This window comes from Anser brachyrhynchus (genome assembly GCF_964034855.1).
Source record: "Anser brachyrhynchus genome assembly, chromosome: 2".
NCBI classification, from domain to species: Eukaryota; Metazoa; Chordata; class Aves; order Anseriformes; family Anatidae; genus Anser; species Anser brachyrhynchus.
Window position 1 is genome coordinate 112,544,402 of NC_137695.1, and position 27,910 is coordinate 112,572,311.

Consider the following 27,910-nt stretch of genomic DNA (forward strand, 5'->3'; position numbering starts at 1 on the left):
TCTTTGCCTACTTTTATTATATTTTACATACACAAATAATATGTATATTTATATACTTCCCCATATTTATCATATTTTTTGGTGACAAGATGAAAGTATCAGCAGCCCGCCTGCTCCACAACCCATTGCGATGCAGTGCGGTGTTTATAGCATAGGGCTTTACCCTTCAGCCAGGAGTTAGTTGTGTTGTCTCTCCCTGTCCTGCACTGGCAAATAGGGGGAATGAGTTGAGAAAGAGCAAAGGTGCAGGGGGTTTGCTGGATGTCAGTAAGAAAACTAAGCCAACTACAAACGGCTTAGTGAAATACCTGTTTTACTAAGAATAAAAAGAGTGATATATATAGTGTGTAAATCTTACACCCCTTCAGATGCTGTGAACCCCACTTTCATACAACATCAGACTGACCCTGGAGGGATTTCTCCCATGGCACACTATGCAGATCCCATCTGTGGAAGAAAACTTCTTTGGTTACTCAAGCTATTGTATAATTTCCTTACAAGAAAACAGCTATCATAGAGGATGTTTGCATGAGAACTTCTTGCTGCACTGTCAGATAAAGGCAAGGCCACGCAGGTGGCGTAATCGCCAGCACAAAGAGGGAGCTGCCTGCAGGCTCCTTTTTTGTAATGAGCTGGTGGAGTTTATCCTGAGGACAAGGGATCAGTGCAGCACAACGCAGCCTGAAGGACACAGCACAGACCTGTGCCTGTTCAGCTGAACTGTATCATGGATCAGTGACTCCATAATGTACAATGGTCTCCTGGTCAGCGTCACTAAGCTCCCCTCATTTCCAGAGTCTTCAAGAGGCATGTGTTATTTACCAGTGCTTTGCCTTCTTGCACACCCCAAAGTAGTAATCCAGTGAGTTTTGGACTCTGGAGTGTGGAAATGCAAAAATCAGTGCAGCCTATATCTTTTTTTTTTTTTTCTCTGATTTATCTTTTATATTCTCTTGTCTTTCCCTTTTCAGACAACCTGCTAAAATTAGTGTTGCAGAAAGCATGAAACTTCCCATGTTAAAGTTGAATGCGCTGACAAGCAGCCTTGCACAGAACTCACCAAACTGTTTTGTCAATTATTTTCACAGCATAGTGTATTTTACATCATCTCCAGCTCTGGGATGGGGCGATGGGGCAACCTGACTGCAGAATTTGAAGCTGTAATGCCATAGCCTTGCCTGAGGATAAGCTTATTTAAGGAGGGAGCTTCCACTCTGTGTAGTGCATAATCAGCTAGCTGAATTCACTGCTGCAGGCAAACAAATCATATGACTAGAAGTATCAGAGCTGGAAAACTTCAAATAATACCACTCTTCATTGCCATTACTTAAAAAAAATAACTTTAAAAATATAACATTACTTTAAAAAATAAGTTACTTAAAAAAATAAAATTACTTTAAAAAATAACGTTGTTGTTGATGTCATTACTAACAACTATACAAGCCAACATACTGATCATTTCTCATTTTGCAAGGTACCATTGGCAGCTGAGGGAAGACAAGAAGTATCTCCCTATACTCTCTCTGGCTCTGCATAGTTGACCTAGGTTGCTAGTGCATTAACCAGGGATGAAGTAAGGACTTTTGGAAAACATTCAGACTGGGAAAGGAAAAAGAATAACTGGGCATTTATATTGCTACCCCCCATGCAACTTCACAATTTTATTTATGACAGCACTTTAATATGCTGACAATTTTTTCTTCCTCTTCAGCTCAGCAACAGAATGTACATGTGAAAATGATTAGCAAAGTAAGAAATTACACATGATAGGTGTGTATGTAGGCATGTATGTTTTTACACAGTAAAATGTTTAACAGCTGAATATTCATTAATTTACCAACAGTCATTAAACAGAAAACAAAAATTTGTTCCCTAACAGCTTGCATGCTTCTTGACTCTGTTTGGAAAGCAGGACAGCAAACACAAGGCCAGGTTGTTTTTCTGTACCTGTGCATGCCAGGCTGCCAGAAGACAGGCACAGCACACAATTAACAAATGTGCTGACTCTCTCTGACATGATCCCTATGGGTCTTCTTGGATTACCAAGGGCAACTTCCAGTGACTGATGAAAGCAAATTTTCATGTTGTTCTGTCTGCAATAGGAAATTTTACAGATGCAAATCTGTTGCTGGTATTTACGTTGGAGGAAATAGCCTTGTAAAGTGGTTAATCTGTAGATGGTGTGAGCCTGATTAACTGTTGAGATTGCTCTCTGCTGTTCAAAGCAAAGCTGTAACAAGCTCAGACAGTTTTTGGAAGTGTTCTTCAGAAGAAAGAATCAAATGAAAGAGAAGAAATCATTTAACATGCTTCTTTTTATGTTAATGCATGTACAGCAGGAGAAAATGTGAGGATTCACCGTTACTACACTGTATTAAGGCTTTCATGTTTCTCTAGCTCTACAGAAGACAAGTGTGTGCTATTACAGTCCACACACAACTGGATGGTAACTAAAAAAGGAAGAAATGTTCTTAACCAAATTGTCACAAAGTCGCTTGTATATACACTTCTTCTGTCTTACCAGACAAGTAGCTTTAGGCAAAGATTAGGGCTTGTTTAATGCACATCTTTATTGTGATTGAAGCAATTTGGTTTGGTTTTAATTCCAGAATGACAAATTAACTGCATGTAGAGAGATTATAACTGTGAACCTTACAGCTAATTTTGTCAGTTTGGCTCCCAATCTAGCAAAATACATCACTATACAATTTAAATCAGATGAACTACTTCATTCTTAAAGGTGTGTATGTCCCTTATTGGGTGGCTCAGACTGAGATTTACATCACATGATGAGTGTAAGTAAACAGATCATTAGAGAAAATTCAGTCTTGTTGGTTAGTGTAGCAACCTGCTGTCATTGAGCTATTACTAACATAAAGCTTCAGTACTGACAGAGCCTTAGTGAAGAAAATCCTATACAAAAACAGAATACAGAACTGAGTGTGTTAATTGCTAGTACATGGCCTTTGTTCTTTATTGTTCTAAATCTTCCTCCTTTTTTTTTTTTTTCAAAAAAAGAGAAATTGGAAATACATAGTGCTGCTTGAACTTTTGTATGCAAAATCAAGCAGAGTTACTGATATTGTACTCCAGTGTTTTAGTTCTTTTTATACATTTCACTTATTTGTGATTCATCCCTGATTTGTCCTCTTATGTTTACATACCAAAGTTAATAGTCAAAGTCTCATCAGCTTTAATGTGGTTAAGATTTCATGATGTATGTCTTACATGTGATTCTTGATCACAAATCAGAATTCTTCACTTGTATCAATTGTGGCATTTTACTCCTAATTACTCCTTCGCATTTACTGTGTGCTGTCAAACTCTGTACAGTTGTTGTGACTTCACTTCTGTACGAACTTGGTTTATTCTATAAGTCAAATGTTTATAGGCTTTGAATCAGAAAGTTAAATAAAAAAGCAAACAACAACAACAACAAAAAAAACCAGACTAGTGAAGATGAAAGAATTTGCAACAACAAATGGAGCTCAAGTGAGCTAAAGTTACATATGCAGGGAAAACTCTGTTTTTCAGTTAGTTCCTTTTCCTTCATAGTAACATAAAGATGTGGCTATTTACCTCCCCCGTCTGGACAGATTTGGTAATGGAATGAAAACAGTATATTAAAAAGCATTTCTGAAATTTTGTTAATTTTTCTTTCAAAAATGTTGGTATCTTTTACATACATTGCATTTAAATAACATTCTTATTTAAACTTTTTTTTTCTTCTAAATTTTGCTTCCTTATCTACATAAGTATTATTTATATCTGGTTTAAGGGTTTTGTAGTCTAGGATTAGATTTTGGTTTCAGAAAGGCATCAGTAAATGACCCAGTTTATTATCTTGTCCTGACAAGACAAATGCAAAAAATCTACATTCTCTGTAGTAATCGGGGCCACTTCCTGACCTTCAGGTTCTTTATTTGCTTAATTGATTTGATTTGATTTGAGCTTTAAATATTTTTGTTTGCTATCACAAAGGAAGAACTGATGGACCAAAGGTTAGCTTTAGTAACCTTTTTAAACGCCAAAGTCCATTTGTTGCTGTGAAGAACATCAGCTTGAGAGACACTTGGCTATTAATAAGAACAGTGAGGTTCAGTTATGCAATAAAGAAGACCCCAAATGTTTCAGTAAACTCTACTATGCTGGAATCCCAAATTTGAGAGCTAAGGATATATGTTTCATATCCTGCTTTAACAAAATGTTTACTTCAGACAAAGAAAATAATCAGCTGTTAAATACTCTTGTGCACCATATCAATTCAGCTACTCTAACATTAGTTATCCATGAACATGTTGGAGATTCATTAACTATATTTGTATCCATTTCAATTCAGCAAAACTTATCATAATTATAACTGACAATGAAAGGAAATGATGGAGTCCTCAGAAATCCCTCATAGATGTCTACAGTCCATATAGTTTTTGTGATTTATTCTTTGTGTCTTCTTATCTGGTACAGTTTCTTCCTGGTCCAGTGATAGACTGTTAAATTCCTTCAGATAAGGAATTATAAGGACAACAACAGTCAAAAATATTGACAGTGATAATCTTAAATTACTTAATAACAAATACTATGAATACTCATGTAAATTCATTTGTTCAGCTAAGTCAAAAGTAGCAACTTATAAAATGCCAGCACTATGTAGAGATTGCTATCAGAAAATTTCAAAAGTCCTGTAATGTCATAGTTCTCTCTTTAAATTTATAAGGCAATTTAGTATTAGGACAAACAGATGCAGCACCATCCATGCAGCAGGTCCTTGTAAATTAAAGCTTTCTGTTATATTTTGTTCAGAAGGAAATTGCTTTTCTTTCTTTTTTTTTTTTTAAAAAAAAAAGAAAAAAGAAAAAAGTTTTCTTTCTTTTTTTTTTTAAATGTAAGTGGAGTATGTAATTTTGCCTGATAAAATCTGCTTTTTTTGTCATGTTCTGAGACTGGGTACATTCTTTTTATTACTCTTTAAAAACAATTAAACCAACTCTGCCCATGACACTGAAGGTAAATGTAGAGTCAGAAGCCTCATTGACCTTGGAAAAATTCCCTTTCCAGTTGTCAAACATGGGACAACCATTAGTATTCATAATCTCGCAATTAGAAAATTATGTATTTAGCTATGTACTCAAACAACACCAGGATAGAATTCTATTTTATTTTTCTCAATTGCTACATATTGGATTCACTAAGAAAAATGATTTTTTTTCCAAGTTCCATCTCTGAAAACTGACCATGGAATTTAAAATTCTGAACTTAGATAGCATCACTAGTATTGTTCATTAAGTACTGATATGCATCTAAAAATATGTATGTTCTTATATAATTCCAAATTGCAATTGATTAAAATTTAGGAGGCAAAATAGGAGTCTGAAAATGATTTTCTTGAATCTAGGTCCAAAAGTGGAACCAAAGTTTTCCTTCTTTACCACCTCTGTCATATTTTGCCCTCAAGTTAAGGTCATAGTTAATAGTGGTAATCTAATTTCCAGTAGAACTACAAACCCAAGAATATGTTCACATAAGCATCATAGGAATTACTGCTTTCACAGTCATTTGTGCCATTTTCCTGCCCTAGACAAGATTAACTGTGTCCAGGACTAACCACTCTTAGAGCTTCCAGTGATGACAGCTCAATAAACTCCTCAGTGCTTAGCTCTTCCTCATAATTACCTGAATCTTTTTTCCTCCAAAGATAACAAGTTGCTTCATCAGCACATTGTATTATCTCCATCCCTGCAACAGATTTTTTTGCGTAAATATATCACTCCTTTTTACTCAGGATGACTGACTTTGTTGGCAAATTCTCTGTAGCGTCTGGTTTGAGTCTCTCAAACATTCAAATTAAATCTTTGTACTTATATTTTCCACATCAGAAAGGGAGAACAATATATTCTTTTCTCTGCTGCAATGTGTAGCATGTTAAGGTTGCCTACCTCTCTTAAACTACTCTTTACATTAACGCCTTCTCTCAACTCTTTTCAGATGTCTTGTGGGAGAGTGGCTCAAAAGCAGGGCAGAGGAAAAGGATCTGGGGGTGCTAATAGATGCTTGCCTGAACGTGAAGTGGCAGTGTGCCTAGGTGGCCAAGAAGGCCAACGGCATCTTGGCTTGTATCAGGAATAGTGTGGCCAGCAGGACCAGGAAAGTGATCATCCCCCTGTACTCTGCTCTGGTGAGGCCGCACCTCAAGTGCTGTGTTCAGTTTTGGGCCCCTCACTACAAGAAGGACATTGAGGCCCTGGAGTGTGTCCAGAGAAGGGCTACGAAGCTGGTGAAGGGCCTGGGACACAAGTCCTATGGGGAGCGGCTGAGGGAACTGGGGTTGTTTAGTCTGGAGAAGAGGAGGCTCAGGGGAGACCTTATTACTCTCTACAACTACCTGAAAGGAAGGTGTGGGAGCTAGGGGTCGGCCTCTTCTCACAGGTAACCAGGGATAGGACTAGAGGAAATGGCCTCAAGCTGCACCAGGGGAGGTTTATGTTAAAAATTAGGAGAAATTTCTTCTCAGAAAGAGCAGTCAGGCATTGGAACAGGTTGCCCAGGGAGGTGGTGGAGTCACTGTCCCTGGGGGTATCTAAGGAAAGGTTGGACGTGGTGCTTAGGGACACGGTTTAGTGGGTGACATTGGTATCAGGGTGATGGTTGGACGAGATGGTCTTGAAGGCCTCATCTAACCTTAATTATTCTGATTCTATGATTTTTTTTCCAGATTTGTGATTGATTTTATTGCTTTAATCCAGACTTTCGTTAGTGCACATTCTTCTTAAAGTGCAGTCCTAAAGCTGACACAGAATTCCAGATGGGGCTTTAGCAGCTCCACACAAAGCAGGATTACCTCACATGTTTCACATTATCTCATGTGTGTTTGAACATGATTGCATGGTGGTTCGTGTGTAAGCAAAAGCATAGCACTATTGGTGAACGCTTAGTTTGGGATTCACTATAGCTCCCAAATACTTTCTGTGGAACTGCTGTCTAACCAGTAATTCTCCGCCGGAATTTCTGCAGTTGATAACAGTGCTGAATTTGTCTCTGCTCATTTGCTTCCTGTTGTGTTGTGTTGTTTTGGTTTTGCCTCTTTGTTTGTTTTAGAATGTGTCCTGTTTGTTACAATCATTCTGGATTTGGATTCTGTTCTCCAGAGCAGGTACAGATTTTCTCAGCTTCCAAGAAAGGGGAAAACAAACCTTAGTTTCAAAATATCAACACCAAATCAGTATAAAAATACATCAGAAGAAAACATATAAACTTACAAACAGCAAAAAACGGTGATGCCCATACTTTGCACTGAAGCAAAGGAAAGATCTTTATTGATCAGTCAATGCTATCTATAAAAGAGATATGTAAAACTTGTCAACATTGAACAAATGAACTGCATTTCTCTAAATGTAATGTAAACTGCTCGCCACACCTATTTTCCACACCTTTTCCTCTTTTAGAGGAAATTATGTAGTTATAGAATGCCATTTGCTCATTTCAAATGACAAAAATGCAAAGTAAAATGACTGTATATGTAAAGTTGTCACTGAAATTTAACTGCTTATACAGTTTATTTTTAAAATAGTATGTCAGGAGTAGGATGGAAATACCACCTGACGTGGAATCTTAATTCTGTGTCAATATGTGATGGAAGCAGATTTTATAACAGTTTATTAGTGCTGTATCTTGACCTAGGCATTTGGCACACTCACTGTATGAATACACCAAGTTTCCTTTCCACAGGACAGTACTTAAATATATCCTGGGAATAAATACAATGGCTCGTTGTATTTGAAGATCACTCATTCTTTCAGAAGGATGTAAAAATGGTGCAGGGAAATAGCACTGCAGCACTCTGGGGATGGAAAGGTTAGAAGGAGAAGCTACTTGAGCAGTTATGTGGGAGTCAGATATATTGATACTTGTGCCTGAAGGTGTTTTGGTCAGGGGATAGCTCTGCTTAGATAATAGAGTTTGTACATAAGAAGCAGAGGTCACAGGAAGGGAAGGTGCTGAGAAGAGCTGGGTAAGCACAACCAGACCTGACAGGACCAGTGCCAAGGGGAAGGACAGGTAGGGCTGCAGGAAACACCTCACAGAGGAATAAGCAACGAGAGGTGCCTCTGGCCCTGAGATTGAGACACTGGGGCCTTGGCTGCTGTGGCTTTTGGGTACAGCTGGCTGAGGCAGAAAAGGCAGCACGCAGGGAACCCACTGCACCCCGCGGGCAGTGACAGGACACACCAGTGCAGGGCTGGGCAGGAGGCACAGCCTCGTCCTGTCATCTCAGCCAAAACCAGCTGAGGTCTGCAGCTGCTCGGTTTGTCTGTGCCTGCTCAGCACCTCAAGCTGACGGCTTTCCCTGGCAGCACGCAGGGAATGGCGGCCGTGAGGCAGCCCTCAGACCGGGTGCGGCTAGGCTGGGCGAGCAACGCCCGACTCTCCAGGAGCCCGTGAGTCTGTCACACCGCCGTTTCCCTCGGTCCCTCTTGCCAGCAGCCATCGGGCCTCCCCACACAAGCAATAGGGACGGGACGTAAGGGCACCTGCCACCGGGGAGCTTGCGCAGTGAAGCCGCCCGCCCTTTCCGCCCTGCCCGCCTCCCCTCCGGCCCCCATGGCGGCGGGCGGCCCCGAGGCGGCCCAGCAGCAAGTGAGCGGCGGCGGGGGCGAGGAGGGCGGCGGGGCTGCGAGTGAGGGGCCCGCCGGGGCACGGCCTTCCCCTACAGGGCGGGCAGCGGATGGCTCCGTCCTGCGAGGAGCTGCTGGCCGGCTCCCTTCAGGCACCGGCGGGTGGCTGCGGGTTTGTAGTGAAGAGCCACTGCCGGTGTCCGCCTGCTAACGCTGCAGCTGCTCCCTGCTTCATGTCTGCTACTTGCAGCCTCATCCAGGGAAACAAGAGACCTGGGTGCCTGTGGAAGAACAGAGTGAAGTTTACTTGTTCTGTAAATCAGGACTGGACCCCCCAGTTTTTATGACCGCCTGTTACACTGAACCGTGTTTGTAAATAAGCAGTAGGGGAGCCAGGCTTAAAACCGTGGCTGGCACGCAAGGTTGTGTGTTTTCTTCTTTACTTCTTTATTCATCTTTACGCAATGCTCTTTCCAGATTGATGAAATTGAAGCCCTGTCATCCATATATGGTGAAGACTGGTGTGTGGTTGATGAAGATGAAAAAATCTATTGCATTAAGATTAGTGACTGTCTGGACCAGCCAAAATGGACGCTCTGTCTGCAGGTACAGTGCTGTTGAGGAGTTTGACACAGAAATTGCAAGTGGACTCCTGCAGGGAAAAGCTCGTGCCTGCATGAAAGCCTTTGAAGTAGGATTTGATATCTCCTCAAACACATTAAGAAGTTTTTGGATTGAAATCTTTGATACGCTTTTCAGTGGTGGTTCCCGTAACACATCAATGTGCTTGTGACGTTGGCAGTAGTTACGTATCCTAATTCCACACCTGATAAAACCACATCTCAGTATTTTTCTCTGTCTCATTTTAGACAAACTGGTTATGTACATTATCTTTGTATAGGACACCTGAGTGAGTCTGGTGCAGCTGCTTCTAGATTTACTTTCTGCAAAGTGTGGAAACACAAAATTCAGATCAACTTGACCAAGTAACTTGCCACTTTTATTATTTCCAGTTCTGTAAACATGCTTCATTTAGTGGAAGTAACACTGAAATGACTACTTGTGGAATTGCAGAGCCCCTTAAATTTAAGTACAGTCACCACGCAGGCAGCTCTTTTCACATTTCTTCTGCACTTCATTTTGCATAACACTTCATCCGCAAAAAGTATGCCACGAAATATGGTATTTGTATGCATTACCGTTATTGGAATCCTAAATACAGATATACCTGTTTTTCCGTCATTCTATAACAGCGTAGCCAACTGTTTTTTTCATTTGTAACACTGATTGTAGCCCAGGTGCTCAACATTGGAATCCATTAGTAAAACTCAGGTAGCTGAGAGCAGTAGTATAGTGAATATTTACCCTGAATTTCTTTCAGGTGATTTTGCCTCCAGGATATCCAACTGCAGAGCCACCTATTTATCAGCTAAAGTAAGTGAAGTTTCTTGATGAGTTTTTTTCCTTCAGACACTTGTATTTCTTTCCTGAGTTACCAGTGCTAATTGTTTAAAGTGTAAGTTGAGGTTTAGTTAAGATGACTTCTTGAATTAAAATATCCTGGGCATAGCAGAATGTTTCAAGAAATCATATTTTATTCTTTCCCCCCAAGTCGGCCTCATGAAGTTCACTATGATAGTCTGATCTCTTGTCTCAGAACTCTAATTCTTACAATATTATTTTGTGGCAAGGCAGCAATTAGACTATGGAGGTATGGTAGCTGCTACTTGACATATTGGACAATATCTCATCACTTTCTAGAGTGTACCACCCTTGTTTCTGCCCTTCTTTCAGCTTGTAAGGCATGCTTTTCACCTGAGCACTTGCTCTTGTTAGGATGGAACCAGAGCAAGTGCCACTTTTTTCCTTCTCTGCTCTCCCCATTTCCCTTGATATGTAAACCAGATGGCAATGGAGACATGTCAGCCAGACCCCTGATTTGGGTGATAGAGGGATCAGGCCTGCAGGGCGTGACATGCTGCATATATGCTAAATTTTGGTCAACAGCATTGGCAAGGGAATGCAACACAGTGCTGGTAAATTTGAGGTAAAATTTGTACTTTAACGTGAGACTAAAAGGGTACAGGTACAGAACTGAAGGATCATGCTAAATATAGTAAGCACGTTTCTTCACTATATTTATGTCCTTCGCTGTATTTAGATCCTTCACTATAATTCATTTATTACATAATAAAATATAATCGTTACATTTTAATATAGTAAAAAGTAGTATGGTGCTGAAGGAGTCAGAAAGGTATGCTAATAATATGTAATGTGACTCTGGAGAGACAACGGCCTACCATAAAAAAGATGAGTCCAGCTTACTTACCTGAGATATGGAAAGGCTGCCAAAGTTGGGAATCTTAAGGGAGATCTAGGTAATCATGCTTTTAGCAAGATGTTTACATCTGAAATTTTGTAAGTGGGGATGATTGACAGTGTTTATTTTCTAGGTGTTTATCATGTTTATTTTGAAATGAGTGTTTGTTGAGATGATGGAGTCAACATACAGACACCATTTTCATCATATTTCTCTTCATTCTAGTGCCCCTTGGCTTCGAGGAGAGGAGTACACAGAACTAGCAAATAGCTTGGAAGAAATATATATGTAAGTTACAGATTGGGGAATATAGAAAAAGATGATATATTTCCAGTTTCATGTTGTGCTCAATGTGTGCTTTCAAGTAACTGCTTGAACTAGTGAGTGTAATAAGTGCTGCAGTAGCCATAAAACAGTAAGTTTCTTTTACAAATCAGACAGTTAATGCTATGTATATACTATGTTTAACATTTTATGAGAATGAATTGTCTTAAATGCCAACAATTTTCCTTTATGTTATTTTGACCTGGTTCTCTAAGGACGGAGGTCTTCATTTTGGCTCCTAATCTTGAGATACTTTCAGAATTCGGTGATATTTCAGTATGAGAGTATATTTCTGTATTTGGATGTTAAACTGCAGGATGTGAAAACATTTCTTCATGTCTTAGAGCATAAGCGACAAAACAGTTTTTCTTAAAAGACAGCTAAGGGATAAGTAGGTTTTGAAGCAAACACAGTTAGTAGAGTCTATTAACTAGAATCCGTAACATAACAGACCATTTATTATCACAGCGTGTAGCTAACAACTCACGATGCATGAGAATAAATATAACATTTAGAAATACTCAAATTATATGTTTTTGAATTGCTGTGAAATTGGGGTATTAAGTGTAGTAATTATATGTGGCTTATTTAATCCTTTCAGATTTCAAAGATAACATAAGCTAAATGAAATGAAAATATGTCATAAGCAAGCATGGTTGTGCCCAGAATTATGACATCTGAACTTCTTGCTTAAGAGATGTGTTTTAATGCCGTAAAATAAGGAAGACAGCACTTAGCTTGCATGAAGTTTGTTTTTGTCTAATTACGTAGTTATTTTGGGTAACTGGATTTCCTCTAATTTAAGCAAGCAAAATTAAATTAGAAGTGTCAAAAAAGCACAGTGATTTAAAGTTAAAAGTTTGATGGGATCAAATTAACCACAGTGGAGGAAAAAGAGCAGATTATCATCGACTCCGTCCAGATTCATTGGAGTCCCTACCAGAGTCAGAGCTGCTCAGTGTCCTTCACGAGCTCTGTTCTGAGCATCTGGAGCAAGTTGCCACATGAAGACTGCAAGGTGGAATAGCATGGTTGTGAAGCACTCTCCCTATTTTTAATAGAGTCTTGTAGGTTATTACAATTTGCTAGTTAGATAAATCCCTGGCAACTCTGTTTTGTCGCTTGCTGTTGAGAGCCCTTGTTGCTCTCCTGTCATTTTTGTTTGTTCAGCAGGAAATGAATGTGTTTGTACTTTAGACCATATATGTCAATTCAGATTGCGTTTAAAACCCTTCTGGAGTTGCCACTGATGTGCACAGTGTTTGTGAAAGCCTTTTATCAATCCAATGTTGAAACGGTTGTCAGGTAAACATAGTTACTCTGCATTGTTTACGATGTGTGTTTTAGTGATCTAAATTGCTTAGTTTTGCAATCTAAAACAATATGAACCATACTGTTAGTCACTCACAATGTCCTCTTAAGGAGGTGGGAAAAGCAGATAACGATTGATCACAAATCTGTTTTGGGATGCACAAAGTGCTTAAAACTGAAAAATATAGGAAATGTTTGGATTTTTTATTATTTTTCCAGATATTCTTCTGGTATACTTGTATACAACAGAGAAATCTTATTCATTGTCTAATCCCTCTCATTCCATCATTAACATAAATGTAGTTCTTCATGTTTTAAAGTAATGCTTCTGTATGATGAGCAGCAGCATGAAATCAGGCCTTTGACTCAGTCTGTTTGGATTTTGGGGACTAAGCTGCAAGTTTACACATTCTTTATTTTTGCTTGAATATTTTTCTTAAAATATGTAAATTTGTTTGAATTACTGATTGCGTTTGACAATAGTACTGTGTACACTAAGCAATACAGTTTTGTTACTGATGTGTACTTACATGCTGCCCCAGATGGTGGCAGTAAAAATAAAATTATTAATGAGAGACTGTGAGTTGACTAAGGCCCTATACCTTCAGTTCTGGTTTTGAGACAAAATATGTCTCGAAATATGTCACAGTTCATAAGCATGTTAAAATATAATTTGGAAGATTATTTTCAGGATACCATTTTCAATATATTTAGGGATGTTTGGGTCCTGCTGCACATAAAGGCAGTGTTTCATAACTCTGGATGTGCACATAAAACCACTTATCCCATTCTCCCCCAGTACCATAAACATGCCTATGCCTGCTAATTAAGGACTCATAAGCTTAATGATTACCTCTCCTATAGGACCCAAACTCCCGTGTATTAGGACCCAGTGTGTCTGCTACCACTGACCTATTGTCACAGTCCACCAGGTTTATTTAGCCCCTACTGAGTGCATGAGGGGAAAGAGAAGGGAGGCTGTTCCATGGAAGAGACATCCAAAACATAAAGGGGAAACGTCCCCTGCAGCCACAGAGTGGCCAAAGGAGCTCACCACTGGCAGCAAAGAACTTTTTGAAGAGAAAACTGATCAAGAACAAGCTCAAAGGCTGGAAGTACTGGCTTAGTGTTCTTTCGAAAATACCGGGAGCTGTCCATTTTTCTCTTCTTGTGGTTGCTTTCACCTTCTGTATATGCCAGAAAGTTTCCATCAGTTACCTGTTTTCCTTTATTATTGGTGTTTTTAATATATATAAAAAAAAAAAGCCATAAGGAGGCAGATTTTCACTTGTTTCACATGGTGAGCTGCTTAGATAGAGTATTCCACAGGCCTCTCTAAGCTCTTTATCTAGACTGTAAAATTGTGTTTCTGCATGTCTGAAGTCTGCATGTTATTTAACGTAGATACTTTCCAAGTAAAATCTGAAATATATATATATATATATATTCTTCATTCACTGTGACTTTTATCTTCCAGACAGAACCTTGGTGAAAGTATTCTTTATTTATGGGTGGAGAAGATACGGGAAGTTCTGGTAGAAAAGGCACAGTCAGCAGATCCAGGTATTTCAGAAAATACATGGGTTTTTCAGTTTACTTCTTCATCTGCAAAGTAAGATTTCATTGAAAGTTAAAGATCTATGCCCAGTTTCGTTTTGACCTAGATAAGACAAAACAGTCTCTAGTTTGATGGCTTATTGTTCTACAGCAATGGCTTCCGTCTTCAAAAAGCAATAGGGGGAAAAAAAAAAAAAGGAAGGAGGTGGTTGCAATGAACTAGAACAAGGTTCTCAATTCTCTCAGATTATTAAATTACGTGCGTGAAAGCAGAGTGCTGCATGCAGATGCATTACGCATCTTCCTCTGTTCTGCTGAGAAATCATTCGTAGCAGTAATTAATTTCTGGAGCTGAGTGCACTCTTGGAGGATTGGGATTAGCCTGAAAAGGAGATAAACTTTAGTGGAATATGCAGACAAATAACCAAGTATGCCATCTCAATTGCATTGTGCTATACTGGGATGAGAAGTTATGTCATCACTAGAATTGCAGTGATTTTTCTGCTTTTATAGTGACAGTTTGTGTAAATTCACAGCTGCTCTTTCCAGAAGTGGCAGGGCCTTTTTTTTCCCTTTCATTAAAGTGCTAAACTACCATGAAATACATGAGTGATGTGCCTGCTTATGCTTGTGGCAGAAGGAAATAGGGATATTATTAATGGGGAAGATGTTAGCTCATTCCTGTCAAGAATGAAAGACTGAAGAAGAAAAAAAAACACCTCACATTTTCAGTGATTCTTCATGACAAAGTCTAGTTTTAACCTCTCAGTAAACTGTACATTTGGCTGCTACATTGCACAAATTAAAAAGACATTTTTCACTGACAGGACTAAAGGAGTGGATACTGAGAAGTGAAAGTTTTAGTTTAAGTATTGGAAGTTTATTGGGTAATTTGACTGCAACCTTGGGGCTTTTATTTCTGATAATTTTTCTAGGCCTTTTGAACATGCATCACCTTCCTCTCTGTTATTAAAAATACTTGTGTTACAAAAACTGCATCATCACCACATCATAGGTCCTCAGAGGAGGAAATTAGATTGTGATACATTAACTTATCTCTGTTGTAGGTTCTCTCTAAATCCAGTTGCCAGAGTGCTAGAATTATATGATATTTACTCTTCTGCAGTTGACTGGTATTTTTCATATGTCCTGTGCAGAAAAGAAAATAGGATTTTGGGAATCCCAGAATGCTTGAAACATTTCCAGAGAGATGTTTCAAATCTGATGTTTTCCTAACCTTGTTGAGTACCATTGAACAGCAGTTTTACATTTTTCCAAAACTGACCAATAACTTACTGGAGAATTTGTGAAATACCAGATTATTTTATTAATCTAAATTCAGATTAAATTACCGTCAGTACCATGAAATTAACAATTAGTGCTACTGTAAATGTTTAATGGAAATGGTAAGCATGAGTGTGAATTAGTATTAAAACAGAAGATACTGTGGATGGATTTCATGACGTGAATATTGTATTCCTAATTCTAAATATGATTTTATTAAATACTGGATGAAGTATTATTCTGCATTTCATTTATTCTTACTGGCAAGCTGATTTGAACTGAAAAGACAGACACGTTAGAGAGAAAGAATTAGAAAATTTGTATTACTTGTCTTGCAAAAAAAAAATTGTAATAAATCTACTGCTTGTATGTTACTAGAACCAGATATTAAGAAAACCAGTGAAGAAGTTGATGAAGATAATGGAGATGACTTTCTCATAGACTATCAGCCTGTTCAGGAAGATCCAGTTAAATTGTTAAATTATATCACCTCTGAAAATCAAGAAGGTAAAAAAGGTTTCCTCATTAATTGTGATGAAATCATTTATGAGAGAGAGGCCCTACGTTTCTGTTTTTCTACTAAACTTTTGAGTAAAATTAGTAACATTTAAAATTATAATAAAGATTAATAACAATCGCAAATAACCCTGCATGGTTTTGGTGGTTCTCTGTTATCTTGCATACTTAACTTTAACTAATCTCTTTTGAAAGTTAAGACATTCTTTCCTTTTGTAGCCATATATGTTGTTTCAGTATCCTTAAAAAACACCCAAACACTTCCTTGTTTGTGATCAGTAGATGAAGAGCTGCCATCCATACATCATGGAAACCCACTCACAGATAGGAGGAGTACTTTCCAGGCACATCTGGCTCCTGTGGTGACAACCAGACAAGTTAGTAGAGATCAAGCCTACTCTTTTTGTCTGTACTTTGAGATTGACAAGATATTACTGAAATAGTTGCAATTAGATGAATTTGTCTTTCTTTGCATTTTTGTGTTGATATTGTATTAAGTAGTCTTCAGTTTTTGGTTTTCATTGTCAGCAAAGTAACTTGTATCGGCTCTGCAGTTCTTCCTGGTAGCTTTCCAGTTCTATTGTGGAAGTGGGTGGATGTTGCTATCCCTTACTTTTAAGTGTGTTAGATGTAGGGCAGAGAATAAGAGAATTACATTTTGACTTCTGGATGTTTGCGAAGTTTTCATATGATACATGGAAGTGACTGAGTCTGTTGTGTTACTTGTGAAAGTGAATTAAAATTAGCTTATAAATATTTTTCCCTTCTTCAGAAGGCGATTCTATTGAGAAATACATTTGGATAATGCATAAGTAAATACTTAGACGTAAATGAGAGGGGTAAGCATGCTAGCAGAGTTGTGTATATCCACAACTAGAAAAAAATCTCTGCACTGGTTCCTGTCTCTTATGGGAATCGGTGTTAAATATGGATCTAGATAGTGTGCTAGAAAAGGACAGCTGTATTTTGTTTCCCATCGTGCTTCTCTTCTTTCAGCAGTTTAACACAAGGTAAAGATTGTGTCATTGTGGTTAATATTAATGTGGGTTTTTTTTTGAGGGGGTGGGGTTATCCAGTTGCTTTTTGGACCAGAATGAACTTTCAGAATCTGTGGTATTGTATGAAAATACACCTTGTGTTTGCTGTCAATCAGTTGCTTGTAACTTCCTTTCTTGCACCTCTCTGCTTTTGTATGTAGTTGCATTTTGTAGACATCTATCATGTTTCACAGACCTTGCTGAAGACCGACTTCCCCAACTATTTTGGTACTTCTTGGATGAACTTCCATGTGTGCAATCATTTCTGTTTTCCAGCTGCTTCTGCTTTCTAACCTTTCTGAGATGCAAACCAGAACTGTACACAACACTGAATGCAATCACACCAAGGTTTTATGGAGTGATATAAAGAGTTTTTTTTGTTTGTTTTCAATGTTCTTTTCCTGGTAATACCTTTCAGTATGCTTTTTTAACCTCTATTCAGCACTGAGCTGATGCTTTCATAGAAATGTCTGTTACAACCCCAAGATCTCTTTTTGTGAATGCTTGTAACAAGTTTGAGTCACTTTGTACATCACTTTGCATCTGTTAACATCTCTCTCCTTTGATGATTCCTGTTCAGCGTGGAAACTACTGATCTCGTCTTGTCATTAGCTAGCAGTTACACCCTGGGAATATTTTCCTCTTTCCTTGTATCCAATTCCAGTTTTTATTAAAAAAAAAAAAAAATTACAAATGTATCTTGTCAAATATATTTTGAAATTCCATGTGGGCTTGATCAACTGGAAGCACATGCTCAGTGACTTTGAAAGAATCTTGACAGATTGACAGATTTTAGAGGCATAGTTGCCTATACAGAAGCTGTAGTATCTTAAGTTTTTTTTTTTTGTTAATACCATCAATTAATTTGCCTAGTACGGTTATAAGGCTTGATCTGCAGTTCTCTGAGTAGTTCCTGGAGTACTTCTGAAATGTTGGTATCACAGCAGTCACCTTCTACTGCACCAGGCAGTTTTAACTGGCAGGTTAGATACCTCAGTTACAGTTCAACACCTTCATGCTCCAATTCCTTTTAAACTTTTAAATACACGTGATCTCATTTTGCTGATTTGTTTGTATTCATCTTATCAGCTTGCTTAACATTATTCTGTGGTAAGGCTCCACTGTGGTATCCCTGCCTGACCTTTTTTCATAAATACTGTACATTCATTTATTATTATTTCTTGGTGCTACTGCTGTATATTTTTTGGGCAATTCTTCTGTATTATATTTATCTGCTGGCAGTACAGATTTCTGGTAGGCTTCAGCTTATTGTGTTTGAGAAAATATTATTATAAAATATTATAAAATATAAATATTATAAAATATTACTGTAGCTTCTGTTTTCACACCTGCAAAAATACGCCGTGCCTTTCACATCTATCTTGACATCTATCATGTTTTTCTCTGTCCGAATACATCATAATGTTTTGAACATGCCTTCAGCTTTCTTGAGATGTTCTCTTAGCGCTTCCAAAGCAAAAGCAATTTTATTTGTTACTCTTAATGTGGAATAACTCAATGTTTTAAAATACTTAATGTGTTACCATTTTCACTAAAGTAGCATTGCGCTTTAGGGTCTTTCTTAGCAGTGCTCAGTCCCTATGAACTGTGAGTTTTTATGAGCTGTTTTGCTTTAGAAAGAGAGGGAATTGGAATCATTGACTTTTTGATTTTTAAAATATTCTCACTCTGATTTGTAAGATCATTCCTACCTAAAGGAAGTTCATACATGCAGACACAGGTTTCAGAAAGGGCAGGTCTGTGTCAAGAAATAGTACTTAAAGCAGGTTAATAACTTTCCTTTTGCATGTGGAGATGTTCTTAATTTCTTCTTTTATGACTTCTTTTTAAAAGCAATGTATACTTAATAAACCTAGGAATTTCACGTCAAGGCTTCTTGTTACTTGCATGGTATAAAGGTAGTGTCAAATCCATCTGCTTTGATAGAGTCATACTGTACAGTGTGAGGGGATCAGTCTGCGCTGCAGGGAAGCTTTACCATGACATGGGCTCATTTTTATGAAAGAAAGCAAAAAGAGGTAAGGAGTGAGGTAAAACATTGTACATTTAGAGAGCACTAACTTGTTTATTAACTGAAGTGATTAGTAAATGCATTGTCGGTACGTTACAGTGATGGCTGTTGATGTTTAAGACAGTACACAGATTGCTGTGTAAATTCCTTTATTGAATATTTTAATGCAGCTTTCAGTAATGACAACCAGCATAATACTGTAGTTATTTACATAAAATAATAGGTTACTATAAATTTTATGAGGGAAAAAAAAGCGATAGGTATATTTCAGGTAGCAAGCTAGATTTGATACTAGATTTGGTACCATTGCTTTTCCTTGTCTCTGTCTGGTGTGTTTTGGCATTTAAAATGTATGTGGTTCTTGGACTTGACATTGGTTTAGAAAGGTAGGACTAAGAAGTGATCTGTTGTTTAAAGATCGTTATGAACAGGTGCTTCACTGATGTGTAGGGAGTTTTCCCTTAATTCCCTGAATCAAGAAGAGTAGAAAGGGGAGCAGGGAAAAAAGGTTCATGATCTGCTATAGAAGAAAAGATAGGTTACTGCTTAGCTGCGAGATGTCTGTCTTAGAGGTTTATTGCTAATACAGACATACAGTGAATTTTTGAGAGATATTTTCTGGAGCGTGGTAGCCAACATATAACTAATGTCAAAGGTGACAGTAATTTCATATGCTTTGTACCCTAAATCCATGTATTAAAATGTTTATGAAAGCATACTAAGTAATGTGAGTTGTCTTTCTTCAACATTCCACTTCAGGGAAGGGGACAACAGGAGAAAACGGGTGTCTGAAGCAATGTTCTCAGTTCATAATAGCATTTTTTTCATTGAGGTATCTTATATTTGAGATAATCTTGTATTTCTTCCAGAAGCATTGGAAATAGCACAGTGTAGCTATGACAGATATTAAATATGAACACTGATTACTTCTCAGAGACGTTTTTCTTTGGAATGAAAAGCAATTTACTTACCAAGCATGTTTTTCCAAGCTTTCTCAACTTCAGTCATACTTTGCTCAAAGTAATATTAGTTATGCATTGTCTACTAAAACAATGTCTTGATCAAAGCTCTTTTTACTAGACCAAGTTGAAGTGTTGAACAATTGCTAGCTTGTTTAATTAGAAACAGAAGCTGCACTAATATTGATAAGTGTTTTGGTACTTCTTAAGAAGAGAGATCGATATAGTGGGAACATCATTTTTTTGTGAAATACTGACTCAGATCCACAGAGGAAAGCTGTTTTTTTTTTTTCCAGTTCTTTCTGTGAAATGGAAACTCTGAAAAGCAAGTAAGTTTGAGTAAAAAGAAAATCTCAAAGTGAAATGTGGTAGAACTTTCCAAACATCATGTTACGGTGATATCAGTAAAAGCAACGCGTAATATGTGTAATGTAATAGGAAAACATGTTGTGCCATTATTCCAGCTTAATGTTACACTTGAAAAAAGCAAGTAGCTGTAATTGATCCTTAATACTGATTTAAAGTGTTTTCTAGATCTCACTCTCTCTCTTGTTTAGTAAATCAGTTTGATGCTTATACGTGTTCAGCAATAATATGAATGCACTGATTCAAGAAACAGATGTTTGCAGTATCCTGGAAAATAGCATGGGGGTACTGAGAAGCTGCTTGAGTTAGCAAATTGAATATTTAATTCATTTTATGTCAAAATGTAGAAGTGTTTCCCTATAGTACTGAAAAGGAGGTGTTTGTTTAGCAGTAATATTGAGATGATGTGTATGAAATCCCCTTACTGAGCTTATTTCTGTGTGTTTTTTTAAAGGTAAAGAGAGTTCTTGAAAAGTTATATGAGAATAAGAAAATTGCAAGTGCCACCCACAACATATATGCATACAGGTGAGAGATTAATAGTGATTTTTTTCAGTGTTCTCTGTCAAGTGAGTGCAGGGCATGAGAAAAATAAAATGCATCAAAGAAATTCCTTGCTAATAAGAAACTACTCCCATGAAGATTTATTTGCATGTTAAAGGTTTCAGGCTTTATTTTGGACTTGAGATCAAGAAAGTGCAACATATAGTAAGGAAAAATATTAAGATAGTGAAGCAGCACTAGGAATAAAAACCAAAAAGAAATAAAAGCGGATTTGAACATGTGTTGTTAGACTTTGTATAGGAGGTGTGAGCAAGGAAATGCTACTTCATCCTGAACTAAATGTGGTTTTATTTAGGCAAAGTGACATTTTTCAACCTGACCTTGCATTTATAAATGGCTCAAAGATTTCAGTTGAAATAAGGGCTGAAGCAGAAAGCCTGATGCAGACACCTGGCATATGAAATTTCCTGAAATACATAAAACTTCAGGGAAAATGGGGAACAGGTAGTAATGAGTTTGGCAGTGGTCTATCCCTGGCAACTTTTGTGAACATAGATTATTTGAAATGAAACAGTCTCAGTCCAGATAGCAATGTAGGTTTTCTGAGGAATGTGACAGTAAGAGGAGCCCCTTTCATTGCTGGAGGAACTGGTCATCTGAAAAAGTGCGTATAGAAGGTGATCCCTTCATGCACATCCTGGAGTGATCCTAATGAAGCATGAAGTGAGAGTAAGTGAAAGCTTACCAATATATCTACCCAAGTTAAAGGTTTGTATAAAGAGAGGATTTCTATTGTTGCTGCTGCTGCTGATGTGACACCTTCCACTCATACTATGTAAATACACTTCAAAAAAGCAACAGAAACATAGTTACTGCTTCATATTTTTCATCTAAAACTAGCTGCCTCTTTGTCATTGCGTCATGTGTATGTTAACTAAGGGTGGAAGTTATGAAATCAATTAGGTAACAAAACAGTAGAGTTCTGAGCATTACTTCTGTACATTTAGACCTGGGCAGCTGTCCTTCATTTGAAACAACATGCCCCAAAGTCTCCCGGAGTGCCCCCAGTGTAGTTCCTCAGGCTTGCTATATTCTGTCACAGGTCTGCTTTGGAGGAAGGCTCAGTAAATGGCACGGAGAATCTGGGGCAGAATTTCAGTAATAGTTTTACACTGCTGCTGCTGAAATACAGACTTAACTGATTACTAATAATCACTTCTGTCAGAGTTCTTCTATCTTGTAGGTGTGTATCATATATAATTTGAACCTGCATCTGATGGAGTTGGTTGAAACTACATGTAATTACTAGGCTAAAAACCTAAGGATTTTTCTTACTGGGGACTTTACACTGGTAATGAATATGGAGTTAACCTGAAGTAGTTACGGTATATGTAACAGCTTCTCAACGCTTGTTCCACTGTAGAGATAAATATTTGTGGTTTACCCTAAGCCACATCCTGTTTTCATGTGCATGTCCTTAGTGGAGAAGCAGATTGATGCACTTGCTTATGAAAGATCTCTGAGACTTCGTTAATCACTTAAAAATGTTACTTGATTGAGTTTTTGTTAATTCTTTATTATTATTATTATTATTGTTTTGTTTTAGAATATACTGCGAAGATAAGCAGACGTTCTTACAAGACTGTGAAGATGATGGGGAAACAGCAGCAGGTGGACGTCTTCTTCATCTTATGCAGGTTATAGCAATTAGTCTTTGATTTCTGGAAGTCTTGAACAGATTTGAAAAAATCACTACAATGTGACTAATAAACTTATACAAGATTACTTGAATTCTTGCTTTGCTGTTGGCCCAATAGGTGATTGCTTACTCAGAAGTCAGAGAACAAAGTACAGACTGTTGTATACATGTAATGAATTGGATTTTCCAAGTCTTGGATCATAAAGATTCCTGTGCTTCCTATATGGTGTAAGATGGATAGAAAATGAAGACTGGAATAATCTGATTGACACAACCTTTACTTCAGTTTCCTTATGAATATTCGTAACATAAAAAGACACTTCTATTAGAACTTGCAGAGTAGAGCTTCAAATGCAAAAGCGAATGGGAGTGAAGCAGTTAAGTTGTTCTCACCATTGTATGTATATCTTTGTGCTATTTCCAGGTCTGACTCTTTAGCCCTTGTATTTGCATATATTTTAGTTTTCAGATGTGGAGCTAATATTCCCTCTACAAAGTTACTACTAAATGTACATTGATAAATTTTGATTAGCTGGCATGATACAGCCCCTTGTAAAGCCATAAGTAAAATACCATAACTACAGGGAACAGCTGGATACAGTTTATGCCTCAAGTCTCTTAACTATATCAGAACACTAATTAATGTTTTTCATTTTGATTTTCGATTCACATCACCTTCAGAACAAAGGTTTTCTTTTCCCATCCTTTGCTTGCTTGTATATTCTGTCATTTAATGTGCTGTACTCTTATTACTGGAGACTGTTTTAAAGTTGTTGTGTAGTGGGTTTTTTGCTTTTTTTTTTGTTTTGTTTTAAATTTCAGAGGTTTCTTTATTCAGGAAGAAACATTATAATTGTAAATATTTTAGCACTTTTCATTTAGAACTTTTTGAAACTTCCTAAGTAACTCAAACTTGACTTGGGAAGGAAAACTTAATTTATATAATATATGCAAGTATATGTGGTAAGTGTGAAAATACTAGTGTAGTAATAATAATGTAAAGAATATCTTTGCAGTTACTGTACCTCAACTTACTCTGAGCTTATCAACTCTTTTTCAGTATATTAATGTAAACTCTTGAAAGGTGCCAGATTTACTGTGTCTGCTTAATGGTCCATAAAAATCCAGTTTAGAAAATGACATGAAATTTCACCTTTCAAATGTGAACTGATAGTAGTTATTACTGGGCGTACTTTCGTTTTGGAATTGTGATTCTGCAGAGCTCAGAAAAGTGCAATTTTCACTCCTGGGAAAAACTGAAGTAGTTTAAGGACTAGTTTCTAGGTGTTCATGTAGTTCTCTTAATTCTTCTCTTGCAAACTCTTAAGACACATGATATGGGCATGAAAATCAGGTGGTTTAATACAGTTATTGTTGCTGTAGTTATAGTTCTTCTTTTGCAATAGAAATCTTATCTTGTTTCAGATAAACCTAGCACTTCAGTCAAGATATCACTTTCCGGTTACAAGAAACAGTATTTTAGATTAATACTTTTGAACTCAAAGTTAAAAATTTCCTAACTGTTTGACATCCTGTTTACTCTGAACAGTTGCTATAAACTGACTTTATGGATGATGTGTAAATGTAGAGTAGAAAATGCCCGTCAGAAAAACTGCCCTTCCTTTGTGTTTTTTTTTTTTTTGTTTTTTACATTATCCCTTAAACTTTAAAATTCTAATAATGTTTCTGTTTTCACAAAGGTAGAGTCTTCTAAGAGGATTTTTCAAATTAGTCATATACATATATATATATATATATATATATATATGTAATTTTTTAAAAATTATTTATTTTCCTTAATGGAGATGATGAATGGTTGTTAACCTGCTTTATAGATAGCTGGCACTTAAGGTGTTTTCCTCACCTTCCACTTCACCAGATCGCCCTCTGTCTTGCAGACCACAGTGGTTTTGCTCAGCCTTATGCAAATAAAGCTGTTCTTGCTCTGTCTGGCCATCTGTACGCACTAGTGGAGTACTGCACAGGACTTGAGAGTAAGCTGTTTGTGAGTGAAAATCTTTCACAGATATTTTAGATGCTTTAGTTTGACGAACAAATTCAGGATCATGGTCACAAACCATGTCAAAAAAGCCAACTTGTGATTGTCACTACGTGTTTTCGTGCAGTAATGTATTTCTTATATTTTGGCAAAATGTGTGTGTGTGTGTGACATTTAGTCAGCTGGAATCACTCTGTTACTAGCATTTGCTGCTGCTGGAGATCTTCTTGAGGGTAGAATTGCTGTAAGGCAGAATAAATGCTGGTTTTCAAGTCTAGTCAAGTCACATTTAGCTGTCAAAAATAAAGCTGTTGAAGGTCTGTGTTTCTTGCCTTTAATTGTAATAAAGGAAGTCATTGCTTCTGTTTAAATCTCTTCTTGACTTTGTTACTGATAGTCTTAAAAACACTATGTAAGAGTTATTTAGTTCCTTTCTGTTTCCTCCTTTGCTAATACAATTATTTCATGTTCTGTGAACTTTATATATGCCTTTTGGAATTCAAAAAGGAACTGCTCGGTTGTAAGGGATGCTAACTCAGACCAAGAAAATACAGATGTTTTTCTGTGTTATCCAAGAGTTGTTGCTAAGTCCTGCACTTGGTAACAGTAGTAGATTATTCCACAAAATCATAGAATATCCTGAGTTGGAAGGGACACAAAGATCATCAAGTCCAGCTCCTGGTGTTATGGCATTTTAGATATCCATATGAACCATGCCTTATGTACCTGTTCCCTGGCTGTTATTAGCTTTATCCATCATCATTTCCAAAAATGTGGATAGACAATCTACGTGGTGACAGAGGTGCTTTGGAAATAAAAAGTGTCTTATTAAAAATAATGAAAGTAACTCAATAAACGTCCCTTTAAATAATGCCTGAGGCCTTTGATACATGGATGAGCAACTGTAGAGCACATGAAATAACTTTTCACCATTTCTAATGGGATACATTGACTCATTTTACTTTCAATTTACCTTTGAGTAGAAGCTTGGACAGGGAAACTTACCACAACTACTGAATTGTTATTATTTGTTACCTTCTGACTTCTGTGCTATGTGGTACAGACATGAATGCAATTTCATCTTAAAAAGTAGGCTTTTTCTATTAAGAAAGATATCAACAGTAAAACTAGTTCAATAAAAAAACTTTTTTATAGTTGTTTGTTTTTGTTAATTTTATTGTTGTTGCTGTTGTTTTAAACAGATTTTGGATGTCCACAATGTGTTAGTCGTGGTATCCCGCTGGTATGGAGGTATTCTGTTAGGACCAGATCGTTTTAAACATATCAACAATTGCGCAAGAAACATCCTTGTGGAATACAACTATGTACATTCAGTGGTAAGTTTCTGTCACTTAAAATAAAGGTGTTTATATGTGAACTTGTGCAAACTGTCACTGTTAGATGAAGCCAGAAAAATACTACTCATGCCATCCTCCGATTGCTTTGATGCATTGGTAGGGAGTCTTTGCACTGATCTTATGACTTACTAATAACTTCCAAAGAAGTTAGTGACCTGTAAATGCGAGGTGTGCAACGGAGTGCGGCAGGAGTGGAGGGCTGTGGTCCAGAACACCAATTTGAGGCTTGAGGGAGGGCAGGAAGGGGATACGCTGCTTTCTGTGTGTTCAGAAACCAGGCAGCTGCTGCCTCTCATGCTTACACGTGTGCCTGGTGCTAGTGTGTAGGCAGACAGAGCTTGGGAATCACTGTAACTAGTAGGAATTTTAAAATGCAAATGCTTTAATAGACACAAATCATTTTCAGAAACATAGCATATAACATACAGCATCATAACAACAGCAAATACTATTAAAAAATAGATGATAGGCATCATTAAAAAATCAAGCTAGACTAGAAGAACTCAAACCATCTAACAGTAAGTGTTACAGAAAAGATGAAGGGAAAATGTTTCAAGGGGGGCTTAAATTACTCAAGTGACAAAGTTCCAAATGTCTTTATATGGCATTTTATGTCAGGGATGTAGGTAATTTAATTATCTATTCCTGTTTTTCAACATTGTTTTCTTCATCATCAGAACAGCATATTAGATTTGTGTATGTTATATGCAAATACTAACATATACTACAATAGCAGAGTTCAAACATTTTGTTAAGGTCTGTTTCCCTTCCACATGGAAGGGAAGAGATTAAAATGTCCCATGTTCAGTCAGATTTACTTCTGGCAAATTCCTTCACCATTTTGAGAAACGCTTGAGATGAATGCTTAATGAATTTAATTACATGGATCATAATCTACCGGTGTGTTGAAATCCAAAATAAATTGTAAACCTCTAACTAATACAGGAAAGTGTAGTGAGACAGTATAGCTAGAAAGTAAAAGTACAAAAACTCATACATTGATTGACTTTTCATATGTGAAGAAATATCTTGTTTTTCAGAGTTGGCAGTCAGAGTAGTACAACAGGGTGTTGGTCCATTAAGACTGGTAAAATTTTGCTTTTCCCCTATTGTAGATTTGCTTTGTCTAGGGAAGCAGTTTTATTGTGCCGGTGTATGGTATATCTCTTGATAGGGCCACATTCCACACTAGGAGCAGTTTTGCAGTATAGCGTAGAAGTATTCCTATACTGGTAACGTCCTCCTTGAACAGAAATGGCTTAGATTATTTTTACACTTGTTTTGTTGTTGTTGTTGGCATAGCTATGTGTATAATTTTAGCATTGCTGAAGGCAGAAGTTTCTAGATAGCAAGCAGACAAAATAACAAAACTGGTTAAATACTTTACAGTTCAAAACTGTATCAAGTCCCAGTGAACTATGAACACTTCATATTAAAAATAATTATTGTGAGTGACTTTGAGAGAATGTTAACAATATATAAGAATGTTGTTTTAAATTTTGATTTGCTTGTTTTTCATTTCAGGATGAATCATCTAAACAAGCAGGAAAGAGCAAAAAGACAAAGAAGGACAAGAAGAGAACAGAACACTAATTTATTTTTAAAAACTATAAAAAGATTACTTTGCACATATTTATACAAAGGAAACTTGTACATTATTGTCTTATCAAATACAACAGACATTTTGTATTCAACAGAGAATTCAGTAAAGCTATAGATATGTTTTCATCTTGTTTTGTGATTTCTTCTGCTGTTGAGAAATAGAGCTTAGGCACAAGTTTTCTCTGTTCTTATACATCTCAGCATCTTTCTGTGAGGGTGTTGTAACATCTAGAACCATTTCCCCCCCTCAGTGATGGCTGACTAATTACAAATGTGGATTTTACTCATTGCTATGTTAGAACTCAAACATCTGTCCTGTGTTAGAACTTGAACTCAGTAGTTTGTTGTGTTGAGGATGAGACTGAAGCCATTCAAAGGCCAAGGTCACTTATGAAGTTTTACATTTTTAGTACTTACAGGTAAAGCTGGTGGT

At 37.2% G+C, this 27,910-nt stretch overlaps 1 protein-coding gene across 7 annotated transcripts; it reads left to right on the top strand.

Annotated features, from left to right (window-relative positions):
• The first annotated feature begins 8,472 nt into the window (after nt 1-8,472).
• IMPACT (impact RWD domain protein) lies at nt 8,473-27,758 on the top strand. 7 transcript variants are annotated; one of them, XM_080582829.1, is made up of 11 exons: nt 8,473-8,631; nt 9,087-9,215; nt 9,991-10,043; nt 11,155-11,217; nt 14,042-14,127; nt 15,784-15,912; nt 16,201-16,298; nt 20,770-20,843; nt 22,426-22,516; nt 25,720-25,854; nt 27,400-27,603. In XM_080582829.1, exons 1-11 carry the CDS (start codon nt 8,596-8,598, stop codon nt 27,466-27,468), a joined length of 963 nt encoding a protein of 320 aa, XP_080438955.1. In that variant the 5' UTR covers nt 8,473-8,595; the 3' UTR covers nt 27,469-27,603. The 7 variants fall into 7 exon arrangements, with proteins under 7 accessions (XP_080438955.1, XP_080438956.1, XP_080438954.1 ...); XM_080582830.1 differs by having other exon boundaries at nt 8,474-8,631; nt 16,204-16,298; nt 27,400-27,758; XM_080582828.1 differs by lacking the exons at nt 8,473-8,631; nt 27,400-27,603 and adding exons at nt 8,638-8,923; nt 24,417-24,523 and having other exon boundaries at nt 25,720-25,855.
• The last annotated feature ends 152 nt before the right edge of the window (nt 27,759-27,910 follow it).